Genomic DNA, 13,603 nt, shown 5'->3' on the forward strand with positions numbered 1-13,603 from the left:
GTCCAGGGTGCTGCAGCAACGCTGCTCGCCCGCACCCAGCCTCGGGACGCTGGGGTGACACGGAGGGTGAGGGTGTCACGCTGGAAACGTGTTGAGAGCACGGAGGTGACACGGAACCCCTGCGAAGGACCGATGATCTGGGCACCGGGGATGGGGGAAAGCTCATGAACAAGGGGTGTGTGGGGGGTTGTTTGTGAGTGTAGCAAGCAGAGCTGGAGCGGGATTGATGCAGCCTTAATTGAGGTCTTGTGTCCCTTTGCACTGCTGTGGAGGGCTGGCCGCAGCTCATCGAGCACCGCAGCCCCAGGGAGCCGGCAGGGCACATGCGGGCCCGCGTCCCCACTCATTACCAGGCTCAGAGGGTGATTCTATGCTCCCTGGGGAGCCTGGGGACACAGCTGCTGTCACCTGAGTAACCAGCCGTGATTGATGCCTGCTTCCCCATGTCCTGCAGGGACTGTAATTGAGCAGCAGAGGGAAGGTGGAGGATGAAGGGACAATCCAGCCCAGCCGACAGAGCACTGGATCCACCTTCAGCACTGGGCTGGGGGCAAGTGGTTGAATCAGCGTGCCCCTGCAGACTCGGAGATGGGGAATAGTCAAAGCCTGCTCTCATTCCCAAGGAGCAGGGAACAGACTCCTTATGCTGGCTGTGGTCAGTCAGTGCTACAGCTGCAGCTCCATTCCAGAGCTTGCAAACTGGATGAGACTCTAAAAGATAGATGGGGACAGTCCCAAAGCTCCCAAATGCTTGAAGCCCAGGACTGCTTGAGTTTCTCACCTTAGGCTACTGGGACCCTCTAGTGTGTTTGGGGCATTGTCCATATGCTGGGCCCAGGGCACAGCAGAGCTGATACCCTCTAAGCACAGTCCATCGCTGTGTGCACAGACCCTGGCCCCCCCTGCAGCCCCCAGCCCCCCTTGCAGCCCCCAGGTGCTTCTGCTAATGAAGCCGTTTCTATTTGTTTCCTTTGTGGAACAAAGCTTAGTTCTTCCCCTCTGAAGATCCCAGTTATTGATCCCTGGGAAGAAAAGGCAGCACACACGGAGCCTCAGCCTTCTCCTGCTGCCTGAGTGCTCTGCAGAGTTCCTGCAGGTGATTTGGGGAGGTATAAGGGCTGCTGGGGCACTGGGCCACCCCACTTCTTCCTGCATCCTGGTAGCCTGTACAATGCTCAGTAGGAACGTACCTGTGTTGCCTTTAGGAGCTGGAACAGAGATCACACAGAGTTAGGGGAAATAAATAGGTATTTATTGAAAGGCCTTCAAAGGCCACACCCTGGCAGCAACAGTGCCACAGTGTGGCCCCTGCCCTGCCCGAATGGCTCCAAGGTGGATGCAAAAGAGGGCTTGGTCACATGATTTTACATTTTTATAGACTTCAGTCAACCATCCAATTAATAGTCTCAAATTGTAAGGTGTCCTCCTCATCTTCTCCTGGCTGGCCTGCCCTCTTCTCATGTTGTTTATACTTTGGGCCTGGAGTCTGAAGAAACTGTCCTTGAGTCCATAGCTGGTATCGGTCTATTTTGTCTTTATCACCCTAAAGCACAACGGAAAAACATACCCAAGCAGAACAGAAAACTCGGATCTTAAGGCATCACCTGTAAGGACAATGATTTGTCAGGGCACAGTGGCTTCAGCTTTCAGCAAAGGGCAATGGGAGGGTTCCCCAAAACCATCCAGCCCACATTACCAGCAATGTTAGCAAAGTACCTGCTATTAGCAGGTGGTTTTTATTTAAAACAGTGGCCTGGGACCTTGACTTGGTGTTACCTGGTGCCTGGGCTATGGCAGTGCAATACCCAGGCCCATGTTCATCCCGGCACTGCTGAAGTTGTTTGCTCATGATGGGGCAGTGGCAGGCTGAGCCCTGGGATACAGAGAAGGACATCAGAAGGTACTTTGGAAATTCACAGAATCACAGAATCATCACGGCTGGAAGTGACCCCTGGAGATCACCTAGTCCAACACCCCTGCCAAGGCAGGGTCACCTGGAGCAGGTGACACAGGAACATGTCCAGGTGGGCTTGGAATGTCTCTAGAGAGGGAGACTCTACCATCTCCCTAGGCAGCTGTTCCAGTGTTTTGCTATTCTCAACATAAAGAAGTTCTTCCTTCTGTTTTAGTTTAGGGCCATTGCTTCTCATCCTGTAACAGGGCAGCACTGAAAAGTCTCTCACCATCCTCTCTGATACCTGCCTTTGAGATATTTGCGTGCATTAATGAGATTCCCTCTCAGTCTTCTCTCCAGACTGAACAGTCCCAGCTCCCACAGTCTCTCCTCAGAAGGGAGATGCTTCAGACCCCAAATCATCTTTGTGGCTTTCACTGGACCCTCTCCAGTAGCTCCTTGTTTTTCTTGTGCTGAGGAGCCCAGAAGGAGACACGGCACTTCAGAAGTGCCCTCCCCAGAGTTGAGTTGAGGGGCAGGATCACCTCCCTGACTGCTGGCCACAGTCTTCCCCATACACCCTAGGATACTTATTGCTCTGCAGTTGGGAAACCCTCTGGTCTTTTTCTGGGGCAGATGCTGCTGCTATGAATTAATTTCATCCCTGTCAGAAACCCGTGTAATTGTGAGTGCCAGCTGAAGGCAGCGGCACGGCTGGGGTTGGCTGCACCATTCATTAGTGCTTCACTTCTTCGCGAGTGTCACCTGTGGCAGTCGATAATAGAAAGGTGAATGCGGGCAGACAGAGGCCCGGGGGAAAGCCGGCGGCAGCCTCCCGGATTTCAAAGGGCCTGCATCCACACGGATCGCTATGTCAATTCCTTTTAATACATCCGAGCGCCTCTTTCCTTGAGGACCGCGCCGGAATGAAGCGGCAATCGACTGCCCTCCCAGGCGGCGGGAGGGCTGCATGCTTCCCTCTGCAGTGCAAATCGCCATCGACCGCCCCGCATCCTCTGAGAGGGGCTGCGCTCCGCCGGACGCGGCCTCCCCGCCCGTCGCCATGGCAGCCGCGGTCCTTAGCAACGTGCCGCCATGGCAACCGCCGGGGCGCGCCGGAAGTGAGGCGCGGCCGCTTCCGCCCGGCACGAAGATGGCGGCGGGCGCTGCGGAGCTGCGGCGGTTGCAGTGGCGGCTGGAGGAGCTGGAGCAGCGCGTCGGCCTCGGCGGCGAGGGATGCGGGCCGCGGAAGGTGCTGGGGGGGAAGCTGCGGAGAGCGGCCGGGGCCGTCTGGTGCAGCCCGGCGAGGCCTGAGGTGCCGCGGCCAGGCGGGGCCTGACAGCCCCGTCCCCTCCCTCTGTGTCTGCAGGTGGCGGACGAGCTGGTGAAGGTGCAGGTGGCCCTGAATAATATCGCCGGCAAGAGGGAGAGGATCAAAATCCTGTTTAAGAAAAGTGAGCGGGTCTTGCGGTAGGGGAAGGATCGCGGAGGGCGGGAGGGGGCAACTCTGAACCATTTCGCTGCTGTGAGCAAAAGTACCATCCGACACCTGTTTGTTTCAGTTCATTTGGCACAGAAATAAGTAATTGAGAAAGGTGTATTTTTGCTGGCTATCCTCTAGCTCAGCAGTCGGGGGTGGGAATGGGGCAGCTGCAGCCTGTTACTTGCTCAATTTCCATGTGTCCGTGTCAGTGCCAGGATTTGCTCTGCCTGAAATGCAGCCTCTGAAAGCTCTTGGAGCATAAGCTCCTGAAATAATTCCTGCACATTTGGACTTCTTGGGCATGCTGAATTAGCTCTGCCTTCTGTGTGTGGTGGGAGCAATAAAATTCACACTCAGTGGGCAGATCTGGGGTGCTGCCTCCAAACTGGGGGGTACTTAGTCCTGCAAATCTGCCTGTTGACAGGTTTTCCTGTCTGTTGTCATAGAACGGGCAGGGAGGGTCATTGTAATCCTAGTTTGCAGTGGCTGCTCAGTATAAAAGCCTAAACCATTTATTTGTGGATTATTTAAAGGACCAGGATGGGGGGCTGTTGGCTGTTTTTGTGCTGAGGGTGGGAAGAAGCAGATTTCACTCATCTCTGGTAATTGTTATCCAGACAAAAAGTGAGACTTTCAGTTGTCCCTAATGTAGTGGTTTCCTGGTTTAAGCCATTTCTCAGTTCTTGGTCACAGAGCTTTAAAGTCATATAGAAACTAATTAATCGGGGAAAAAAAAAAAAGAAAAAGAAAAAAAGGTGTTTAAGTGAGCAGTGTTTGCAGAGTAATCTGATACATAGTGGGAGGGGCAGCTGCTATTGTGAATGACATCTCCCCTGCTTTTTGTCTCCAACCCTGTTTGTCCCTCCAGTTGAAGATGTAATAAAGTACCTTGACCCCCAGTACATTGACAGGATGGCTGTTCCAGACGCTATGAAGCTGCAGTTCATCTTGGCAGGTATGGCATGAAACGAGGGGAAACAGGAGGCTTCTGTAGCACTGCAGAAAAAGTGTCCTTTACCTAAGATGGATCAGGATGGATTTCTTTTCTTTTGTAAAGATGTGGTACGGCATGGCCCACGGAGGTATCAGAGAGGTGGGTTGTACAAGGATGTCTGTCACCCTCAGTGCTCCCTCATGCACAGCCACGCTGCAGTTTTATCAGCTCTGATCTCTCTCGTATTGATCATTCACTTTAGACCTGAATTAATCAAAGGCTGGTAAGAAAAGCTGGAGCTAGAATGGTTTCCTCACCCCACTTCCAGTATTCTCCAGGCTGTGACAAGAACAGAAGACATTTGGGTGTATTTGGACACCCTCTGGCCTCATCCTCCTTTGACCCAAGGAGTTTGATCAGCCTCTGGTGGTATAACCTGTGATGGAATTCCATAGAATCATTGAATGTTAAGGGGGTGGAAGGGCCCTTAAGGACCATCCAATCCGAACCACTCTGCCATAGACAGGGACACCTCCCCAAATATCCCAGGTCACTCAGACCCCCGTCCACCTGGCCTTGGGATGGAGCATCCACAACCTCCTGGATAACCTGTGCCAGTGTCTCACTACCTTCACAGTGAAGAACTTCTTCCTGATATCCAGCCTAAATTTCTCCTTTTTCAATTTGTACCATTATTCCTTATCCTATCATTAGAACTTAGTGGCAATTCTGCTGCATGAAATTGTTGTGAATCAAGACCCAGGGACAAGCAGCACAGAAGTGTAAATAAAATCATGAACAAGCCTCTTTCTGTAAAAAAGCTGGAAAAACTACCACTATTTGTGAAAAGTCAAAGCAGTGTTTTTTTGTTTACTGATGTTGATTCTTGTCTCCCCTCAACCAGAGGAACAGGCTATTCCTGCCCGTGCAGCCCTTCTAGAGCAGGTGAAGAACCTCCAGCCAATCTTGGACAGCACCAGTATCCAAGGTATGCACATGCTTTTGCAAGCTGGAGCTGCAAATGCCACCTGCTAAGCTGTGGCCTGTCCTCCTTGCTTTCTTTTCTCTTGAGTCTGAGACTAGAGAAGAGGACAGCTTAGTGATGTGAGAGTAAACTGAGTACAAACTTGGTCTGCTCCTGCCTCCTGATGCTCTCACCTCTGTTACAAGGTCAAGGAGGTGATAGAGTAACTTGTGGAGCAGGCTAGGGACAGCACTGTGACAGAGAGTGGACCTGGAGGTCATTCCTTCCTGTGAGCTCTTTCACATCCAGAACATCTCTGTTCCTGGCACGGATAGAGATACCTTTTCTGCTATCCAGGTGGTTTACTCCAGTGTAATTCTTGAGTAGCCCTCGCTGTGGGCATCCCTGAGCTCGTGCAGTTCCAGGGTAGTTAAGTTGATTTTTTTTAATCATGTATGAGTTTTGTCTGTAGTGTGGGACACTTGCACTCGGTGAGTGGGCTTCTGCCATGCTGTAGTCCTGGAGGAGGACTGTCTTTACTTTGGGAACTATTCCCATGTGCTGTAAAACAGCCCAAACTAATTTCTCCTTTGTGCTTCCAGCTGTTCCTGACCATGCAGCCAAACTGCAGCGGCTCTCACAGATCCACATACAACAGCAGGTACCATGAATATTCCCATCAGTATTGACTAGAAGGGCGTAGGAACCTTTTGCCAGTGACTGTACTGTATTTGTAATCGCCTGAATTGCTAATTTATGGCAATTTTTTGCAATCAGAATATGCATACTACTGTCTTAAAGAAATTTAAATACTCCAAGGGGGGAAAGATTTATGTCAATCGAGTCCGAGTTGGAAATTTGCCTACCTTAATCCTACTAAAAAAAGCTTTTAGTGACACATAGTAAGTGGCAGTGGGTTTAACCATTTTGAATTCCCCCTTTTACTGAGACAATGAGGTGAAACATTGTGCTCCTCCAGTGTCCTATTCTCTGGAATGTTGTTGACACTGTCACTCTCTACCCTCACCCTTTCCCTCCTCCAGCTGGCAGTGCATAGCCTGGGCAGTTCCTGATGGTCTCTTTCAGCATTTTGCTGCCAGTTTCTGTTTTGGGACAAGCAGAGCCTGAACACTGAGGAGAGGCAGGCAGCAGTGCAAGCCTGGGGGCATTGGTGCTTCATGGGACCAGTGTTTATGACCTTTCTCTTGATTGTGGAAACCTGTCCAGCTGCATTGAGCACCCACAGCCAGGGCCTGAGCAGTGATCTCAGTGCTAGCCTTGGATGAGTTTCCTGTTGTGCCATCTGTCAGGGACTGGGAAGGGAGAGATGTCCTTCACCTTACTTATTGCTCATGCACCATGTCTCCCCTCTTCGCAGGAGAAGCGTCATGATCTCACTGACAGTGTCAAGACACTCCTTGAGGATTACAACAAAATGGTATCCTTTGAACTTCAGGCCTGGAGCACCTGAACTGATCTCTTAGCCCTGGGCTGGTCCTGTTGGATCTCCAACCCTGGGTTTAACAGCCTTTCTGATGTGGTGACAATGTGTCCCTGTCCTGGCTGCATTGGATCCCAGTGCCGAGGCACATCCCAAAACCACAGTGGGTGGGGAAGCTGTGTAGAAAGCCCTTGCATGGCAGTGGTATGTGGTGTTCACAAGTGCCCCCTGGACTACCATGGGAGTTTGGTGCTTTGCAGTGGCTCAGCCATTGGGTGGATTGAATCCATGTAGGCTTTCAACAGCCTGGTGCCCTGGGCCTCTCCTGAGGAATCAGGATTGTAACGGTGGTGTCAGGATGCTCTGACCTCGTGGCTTCCTTAAGTGTCATGTCCAGACCCTGCTTCTCTCTAAGCAGTTTGTGCAGTGGAATGAAATCCTGACACGTCTGGAAGCGGCCAAGCAAGCGAAACCTGTGGCAGAGTGATGGCAGAGCTGGGAGCGTGGCGTGCCCTGTGGCACAGCTTGCATCCCGCTGGTCCCAGCTCCTTCCCGCTTGGCGTGAGCATGCTGGAGTGACATGGCAGGATCCTGGGGCACCCAGCTCTGCTCAGAGCTGTGCCAGACCCCAGGCAAAGCCACGCTTGCTCCTTAATCTGCCACTGTTTGCAAATCTTCCACTTCTCTGAAATGCATCTTGGTTTTAACATACTTTAAAACCCCTTTCTGTGCTGCCTGTGGTGGATCATAGTAAAGTCATGGAACGCTAAATGGGTTCTCTGTCTCTCCCTGGGTGTGAGGACTGCTCCTGGCACAGACTGGGAATTTTTCCCCAGGCAGTGATCTCTTGGCAGCCTCCAGGGGGTGGCCAGTGATTGCTTTCAGCCTTGGGAAAGGGCAAGTAAATTCCTTCCAGTCCCAGTCTTCCTTGGGCTGTGCCCCTTACTCTTCCTGTTTGTGTGAGTTGTCTGTGCCCAGGGGAATCTGGTCTCATGAAACTTCCCTGCATTACCACTCATCCGTCTCTGTGCTGAGAGAAGGCAGCAGCTTTTGCCTTTATCCTGCCTCTGGTTTTCTGAGGCTGCTGCAAGCCAAAGCCTATGCTGGCCTTTTCCCTTTCCAGAGAGGGGCATAAGTCATTCCTTGTCTGGTCTGGCCGCAGCATGGGGTTTCCAAGGCTGTGCTTTTGCAAGGGTCTCAAACCCTTCAGGTTGGTGAGACACTGCCCAGCTGAACGTGACCTGGGAGGCTGCAGGAACAGGGCAGGATCCCCACAGGAAGCCCAGAAGAGCTTGCCGGTCCTGGTACTCTTCCTGATCAGCAACCTCGCTGGTTGACAAACCACAGTGGGGTTGCAGGCCTGCGGAAAAGCTTCACTCCCTCCAGCAGCCTGGGGAGCTCAGGTAGAGGTGGGAGTTGGAGCGTGCCGTTTCCTGGCGCGCACAGGGACACTGTGTGTGTGCCCGGTGCCGGGAGAGCGGAATGTGCTGGAGCGGGCGCTGCCCCGGGCCGCTCAATCACCGGGGCCGGTGCCGGGAGAGCTGGGTGTGTGCTGGAGCGGGCACTGCCCCGGGCCGCCCCATCACCGGGGCCGGTGCCGGGAGAGCTGGGTGTGTGCTGGAGCGGGGGCTGCCCCGGGCCGCTCCATCACCGGGGCCGGTGCCGGGAGAGCTGGGTGTGTGCTGGAGCGGGCGCTGCCCCGGGCCGCTCCATCACCGGGGCCGGTGCCGGGAGAGCTGGGTGTGTGCTGGGAACGGGCACTGCCCGGGGCCGCTCCATCACCGGGGCCGGTGCCGGGAGAGCTGGGTGTGTGCTGGAGCGGGCACTGCCCCGGGCCGCTCCATCACCGGGCCTGGCGGGGGGCGGGGCCCCAATCGCTCCGCCCATCGCTCCGCCCATCGCCCGCCCAGTCAGGCGATTGATGGGCGTGGCCCCGGAATCGAGTCACGCCCACCCGCCTCGCGCTTGCGCGCTCCCGGCGGCGGCCGCCATCTTGTGTCGGAGGGCGCGCTGAGGCGGCCGCAGGTGAGCGCGGGTTCCGCACGCCCCACCGGGGTATCCCTGACTCCCACCCCGACATTCCCGCATCCCACCGCCTTGCCCGGCTCCCCCGGGCCCCTGCACGGCCTCCAGGGCCCCCAGGCACTGATGGCGGCGGCGGCTTTGTGTGGGTGTGGGCCTCGTGTGCTCCCAGGCTCGGAGCGGGGCCGCCACGCTGCCGTGTCCCTGAGGGGGATGAGGTGCGGGGAGCAAGGTCTGGGCGCAGCGGGACTCAAGAGCCTGCGGGTAATAAACTGCTGCGACCTTCAGCGCCTTGGGCTCTGCGGTGGGGACGTGGAGTGTCCCGCACAGGGTCAAGCGGACTTAGGTCAGAATGGCACCTGCCTTGGCAGAGATGGCAGCTGTGAGACCTGGCCTTTCTCTCTTTCCCTAGAGGAAACGGTTTTTTATTCCTGCAACCCCTGGCTTGCCATCTCCCTTGTGACATGCAGTGTTTTACACTCAGCTGGGCTAGCCAGGTCCCCATGACCCTGTTTCGGTAACACGAGGTGCTGCATGTGAACTGTGCTTGAATTCATCCTGTGCATGTTCTGGTGCAGCATCCCTGAGTTCTGTTCTCAGTCACCCCAGCTCGTTTGTTTGTTCTGTCTTGGGATACAGCAGTCACGTCACCCTGCTTGGGCCCAGAACACTAATCCTGTTTTTTTCGCAGCCTGCCTGCCAAGGCTCAGGCTGCCCTGTGGTAACATTCATACTGTAGGTGTGTCCTTATGAGGACTGGGCTAATCTTTTGGTTATGCCTTTCTGGGATATTCAACCTTGATAGTTCGGAGTGCCCTTCAGAGGAAAAGATGTAGCTAACTGTGTTGAGAATTTCTTTGTGTAGCAATTACAATGGGCTGGGTGTTCATGGGTCTGTTTTCCTTTTCAGCACTGCAGAATGGAGAACTATAAGAAGACCAAAATTGTGGAGAAACCTTGTCCTCCTCCTTTCACTGACCTACCTGCTGATATTATTGAAATGAAGGTGAAGGATGGGAGCAAAATTAGGAATCTGATGGGTTATGCCATGAGCAAGATGGAGCAGGACTCGGTGAGGCAGATTCTTTTCACTGGCTCAGGCAAGGCCGTCAGCAAGACCATCACCTGTGTGGAAATCATGAAACGAAGGCTCAAGGAGCTGCACCAGATCACCAAAGTGCTCTTCAAACAGATAGAAGAAATCTGGGAACCCATTGTGCCTGAGGCTGGCCTCGATGCCTTGACAGTGAAGAGAAACATTCCTGCCATTTGTGTCCTACTGAGCAAAGATGCCCTGGATCCTCAGGAGCCGGGGTACCAGGCCCCAGGATCTTTCGATGCCTTCTGGACTGAGACACTGAAAGCGGAGCCGCAGGGGCAGATGAAGAGGAAGCAGGGTGGAGGCCGGGGAGCTGGCAGCACAGGGAAGCACCCTCGCTCCACCAGGGGAGTGCCGGGGGGGCCCTGAGGCAGCAGCTCCGCGCGTGGTTCGGGGGAGCTGCAGAAACCAGCCCGGTGCTGTGGCTGCACAGCTGCTGGACATGGGGGCTTGAGAGTGTGAGGGGAGGGCAGGAGGAGCAGACTGTTATAACTGGGTGTGATCGTAGCTGTCTGAAAATGTGTTTTGACAAGTTCCCTTGCCAGAGGCTGCCAGGCTGTGCTCCTTAGGGGTTCGTGGAAGATGGGAATTGTCTCTGCTTGAGCAAGAACTGTTGGTGCTGTTGGTGAGCCCCAGCGATGGGCTGCCAGCCCAGCGAGGTGGGAGGTGCCCGGGGGTGCAGCAGCCCGGGCAGTGGGACGGGCACCTGCCTGTGTGCCAGCTGCAGGTTGCTCTGACCGGTACAAGCAGGAGACAGGACCTGATGTGGAATCCCCAGGCAGCTGCCAGCACTGCCCGGGCTCTTGAGCATGCAGACAGCAGGGCACAGGGCTGGGCCAGCCATTTCTGTGCCTGAAGAGTCCTGCTGAGCCTGTCGGTGGGGTTGATTGTGGGACTGCCAGGATACAGCTCTGTCTGGCATCATCTGCACGTAGCTCCCTTTGGAGCTGGCAGTCATTCTCTCTCCAGACAGGCAGCAGTTGACTCGTGCTGTAACCAGCCTGAATTTCTGTGGCTCTGCAGCTGTCCTGGGGGTTGGTAATGGGAAACTCCAAAGGATCCTGTTCTTTCCCCTTTCTGCTCCTTGATAATGCACAAAAATAGCTTTAAAATAAAGGTGTAACTTCATGTAACTTGGAAATTTGTCATGTCTTCTTCATCCCACTGGAGGTCACCCTGTATGCATTGGTGGTGGGGCTGCGGCTGCTGGCTGGAGCTCTGCTCTTCCAGCCCTCCTGCTGCTCTGCGTTTGTTCCTCTCATGACTGTAAATGGGCCCTAATCCAAGGGGAAATGAATATCCAAATATTAACCTCTTTTCACATCCAAAATAGATCAAGGTTCTTTTCTTTTTCTGCAAAGCTTTTTGCTAATTTTTTTCCCCGTCTTTCAAACTGGCTGGAACTGCAGCCTCGAAAAGATTTGTCCTGAGCACTGCTGAGAGAGGCAAAGGACGGATCATCTTTTCTTGTGCAGTAGTTTCCCTCCTGGGGTAGGTCTGGTAAGTAATTCTGGGCTGGAGAGGAGGGCTCACTGAGCAGCCCCTGCTCACACGGTGTCCTGAGCATTCCCTGTCTTGCTCGCTCTTCCGGTGCTGCTGCTTGTGTAGTGAGCTCCAGCTGGGCCCAGCAGGCTGCACTGTCAGTTAAAGGGTAACAATACAAGCGTTGAAAGAAGAGATTTTACCTAAGTGAGGGGGAGCAGGAGAGGTGCAACCAGACAAGACTCCACCGGCCTGCGTGGCGCACAGACACCTGCCTCGCATCCAAACGAGCGCCTGGTGGAGGCAGGACTGTGCCAGGCTTGCACTTCTCCTCCTCCTCCCCTTCTGGAGGTCTCACTGCTTCCTGCCCCACTGCCTGGAAGTAGTCAGGGAAACGCTTGGACCTGTCTACTGTGCCAGCAGATGTGAGTCCTGGGGATGGGGCAGAGTTAATCTGTTTTATCTTTGTGCTGTTCCCAGCTGCTGCTGCTCCCTTACATCTGAGGAGAAGACTGCTTTTCTTGACTAATTAGCAGATTAGCCATAAATGCCAAGGAAGATGCTCGAGTGTCTGATCAGATGGCTTCTGACATTTCAACTGGCAATGTGTCTGTGTTTACTCAAAACACCCTCTTAGAAGAGAGCGAGAGCCAGACCCTCGGGCAGCCTGTGTAACCCTCCCTCGTGGCTGTGGCACGTTTAAAGCCACCTCATCAAAGCTGCAAAGTGATTGTTATTTTTGTTTCACTGGAAGTTATCCTCAGCTGACTTGGTGTCTCTCCCTTCAGGACAGAGCTTTACCCGACCATCACACCCGTGGGTTCAGGTCAGCTGAGAGATGTCCCAGCTCCCTTACAGCTCTGCCCTTCACCCATCCTTCATCCGGCTGCCTCCTCTCCCATGGAGACACGCCATGTGGGGATGGCTGGCTGCCACAGACCTCGGTGTCACTGCTGTGCATCTGTGTCACCAGGCAGAAGTGGAGTCTGGATGTGGCTTTTCGGAGCCATTGCAGGTGCTGATCCCTGCGGGTCTCCAGGAAGCACCTCGAGAGCCCCTCCATGCCCTCCTCCTGTCTCCAGCCGTCTCTCGGGTGCCACATCTGTGTCCTTCAGCAGAGTACCCACTCCTTGGGGTGATGCCCCACACGAGCACTTCTCTGGCTCCAGTGCCCATTTGGAAGCTGGCAGCTATGCCCAGGGTCAGGCTGCCCTGTACCTCAGCTTCCCCACCGACAGGACAGGAGCAATCAGCTGTGCCAGTGAGGCTGATCTTGCACATACTCCCAGATCCTGATTTCCCCTCCTCTCCCTGGGTTATCTGTTATGGGGTCTAAGCCCACCCCTGCCAGCCTGTAGCTCCTGTGAACTGGGAAGGACCCCAGCCCAGCCCTGGCAAGTCCATCGTCAGCATCCTCAAGCCCCGATGTGTGTGGGATGAGGTGCACGTGTGTTAGTTTGTGTGTTTGTGTGTGTGCTGGGGCAGGGCGGGCAGCAGCAGCGAGAGCCAGCCGGTGGCCCCCGGGCAGGGCGGGGCAGGCGGGAGGGCAGCACCGGGACCAGCACCTGCAGCACGGCGGGCAGAACTGAGGCCACCACCAAGGACAGCGCCGGGGGCAGTAACGGTGACGGTAGTGGGAGCATTACTGGGGCAGTACCGGGGGAACTACTGATGACCGTACCGTGACAGTACCGGGGCAGTATCAGGAGCAGCACCGGGGCAGTACCGGTGGCAGTAGCAGGCAGTACTGGTGACAGTACCGGAGCAGTACCAGTGACAGTACCGCTGGCAGTATGGGACAGTACCAGGAGCAGTATCGGTGACAGTACTGGTGACAGTACCGGGGCAGTACCAGTGACAGTACCGCTGGCAGTATGGGACAGTACCAGGAGCAGTATCGGTGACAGTACTGGTGACAGTACCGGGGCAGTACCGGGGCAGTACTGGTGACAGTACTGGGGCAGTACCGGGGCAGTACTGGTGACAGTACCAGGGCAGTATCGGGGCAGTACCGCTAACAGTACTGGGGCAGTACCGGGGCAGTATTGTTGACAGTACCAGGAGCAGTATCGGTGACAGTACCGGGGCAGTACCAGTGACAGCACCAGGAGCAGTATCGGTGACAGTACCGGGGCAGTATCGGTGACAGTACCGGGGCAGTACCAGTGACAGTACCAGGAGCAGTATCGGTGACAGTACCGGGGCAGTACCAGTGACAGTACCAGGAGCAGTATCGGTGACAGTACCAGGAGCAGTATCGGTGACAGTACCGGGGCAGTACCAG

The 13,603-nt window shown here is 54.8% G+C and overlaps 2 protein-coding genes across 3 annotated transcripts; both read left to right on the top strand.

Annotated features, from left to right (window-relative positions):
- The first annotated feature begins 2,983 nt into the window (after positions 1 to 2,983).
- Positions 2,984 to 7,487, top strand: DCTN3 (dynactin subunit 3). The gene is made up of 7 exons (XM_056513013.1): positions 2,984 to 3,146; positions 3,264 to 3,348; positions 4,246 to 4,332; positions 5,216 to 5,299; positions 5,878 to 5,936; positions 6,654 to 6,713; positions 7,114 to 7,487. Exons 1-7 carry the CDS (start codon positions 3,048 to 3,050, stop codon positions 7,201 to 7,203), a joined length of 564 nt encoding a protein of 187 aa, XP_056368988.1. The 5' UTR covers positions 2,984 to 3,047; the 3' UTR covers positions 7,204 to 7,487.
- Positions 7,488 to 8,634: 1,147 nt separating this feature from the next.
- RPP25L (ribonuclease P/MRP subunit p25 like) lies at positions 8,635 to 10,970 on the top strand. 2 transcript variants are annotated; one of them, XM_056513016.1, is made up of 2 exons: positions 8,635 to 8,741; positions 9,649 to 10,970. In XM_056513016.1, exon 2 carries the CDS (start codon positions 9,658 to 9,660, stop codon positions 10,204 to 10,206), a length of 549 nt encoding a protein of 182 aa, XP_056368991.1. In that variant the 5' UTR covers positions 8,635 to 8,741; positions 9,649 to 9,657; the 3' UTR covers positions 10,207 to 10,970. The 2 variants fall into 2 exon arrangements, with proteins under 2 accessions (XP_056368991.1, XP_056368990.1); XM_056513015.1 differs by having other exon boundaries at positions 8,694 to 9,002.
- The last annotated feature ends 2,633 nt before the right edge of the window (positions 10,971 to 13,603 follow it).

This window comes from Oenanthe melanoleuca, chromosome Z, assembly GCF_029582105.1.
Source record: "Oenanthe melanoleuca isolate GR-GAL-2019-014 chromosome Z, OMel1.0, whole genome shotgun sequence".
In the NCBI taxonomy this organism is placed as follows: domain Eukaryota; kingdom Metazoa; phylum Chordata; class Aves; order Passeriformes; family Muscicapidae; genus Oenanthe; species Oenanthe melanoleuca.

Bases quoted from the DNA above. Each gene is read 5' to 3' on its own strand.
- RPP25L (XM_056513015.1), top strand. From the start codon at position 8,865: ATGGCGGCGGCGGCTTTGTGTGGGTGTGGGCCTCGTGTGCTCCCAGGC. The intron at 9,003-9,648 runs GTAATAAACTGC...TTTCCTTTTCAG, and splicing joins CGGGACTCAAGAGCCTGCGG to CACTGCAGAATGGAGAACTA.
- DCTN3 (XM_056513013.1), top strand. From the start codon at position 3,048: ATGGCGGCGGGCGCTGCGGAGCTGCGGCGGTTGCAGTGGCGGCTGGAG. The intron at 4,333-5,215 runs GTATGGCATGAA...CCCCTCAACCAG, and splicing joins GCTGCAGTTCATCTTGGCAG to AGGAACAGGCTATTCCTGCC. The intron at 5,300-5,877 runs GTATGCACATGC...TTGTGCTTCCAG, and splicing joins GGACAGCACCAGTATCCAAG to CTGTTCCTGACCATGCAGCC.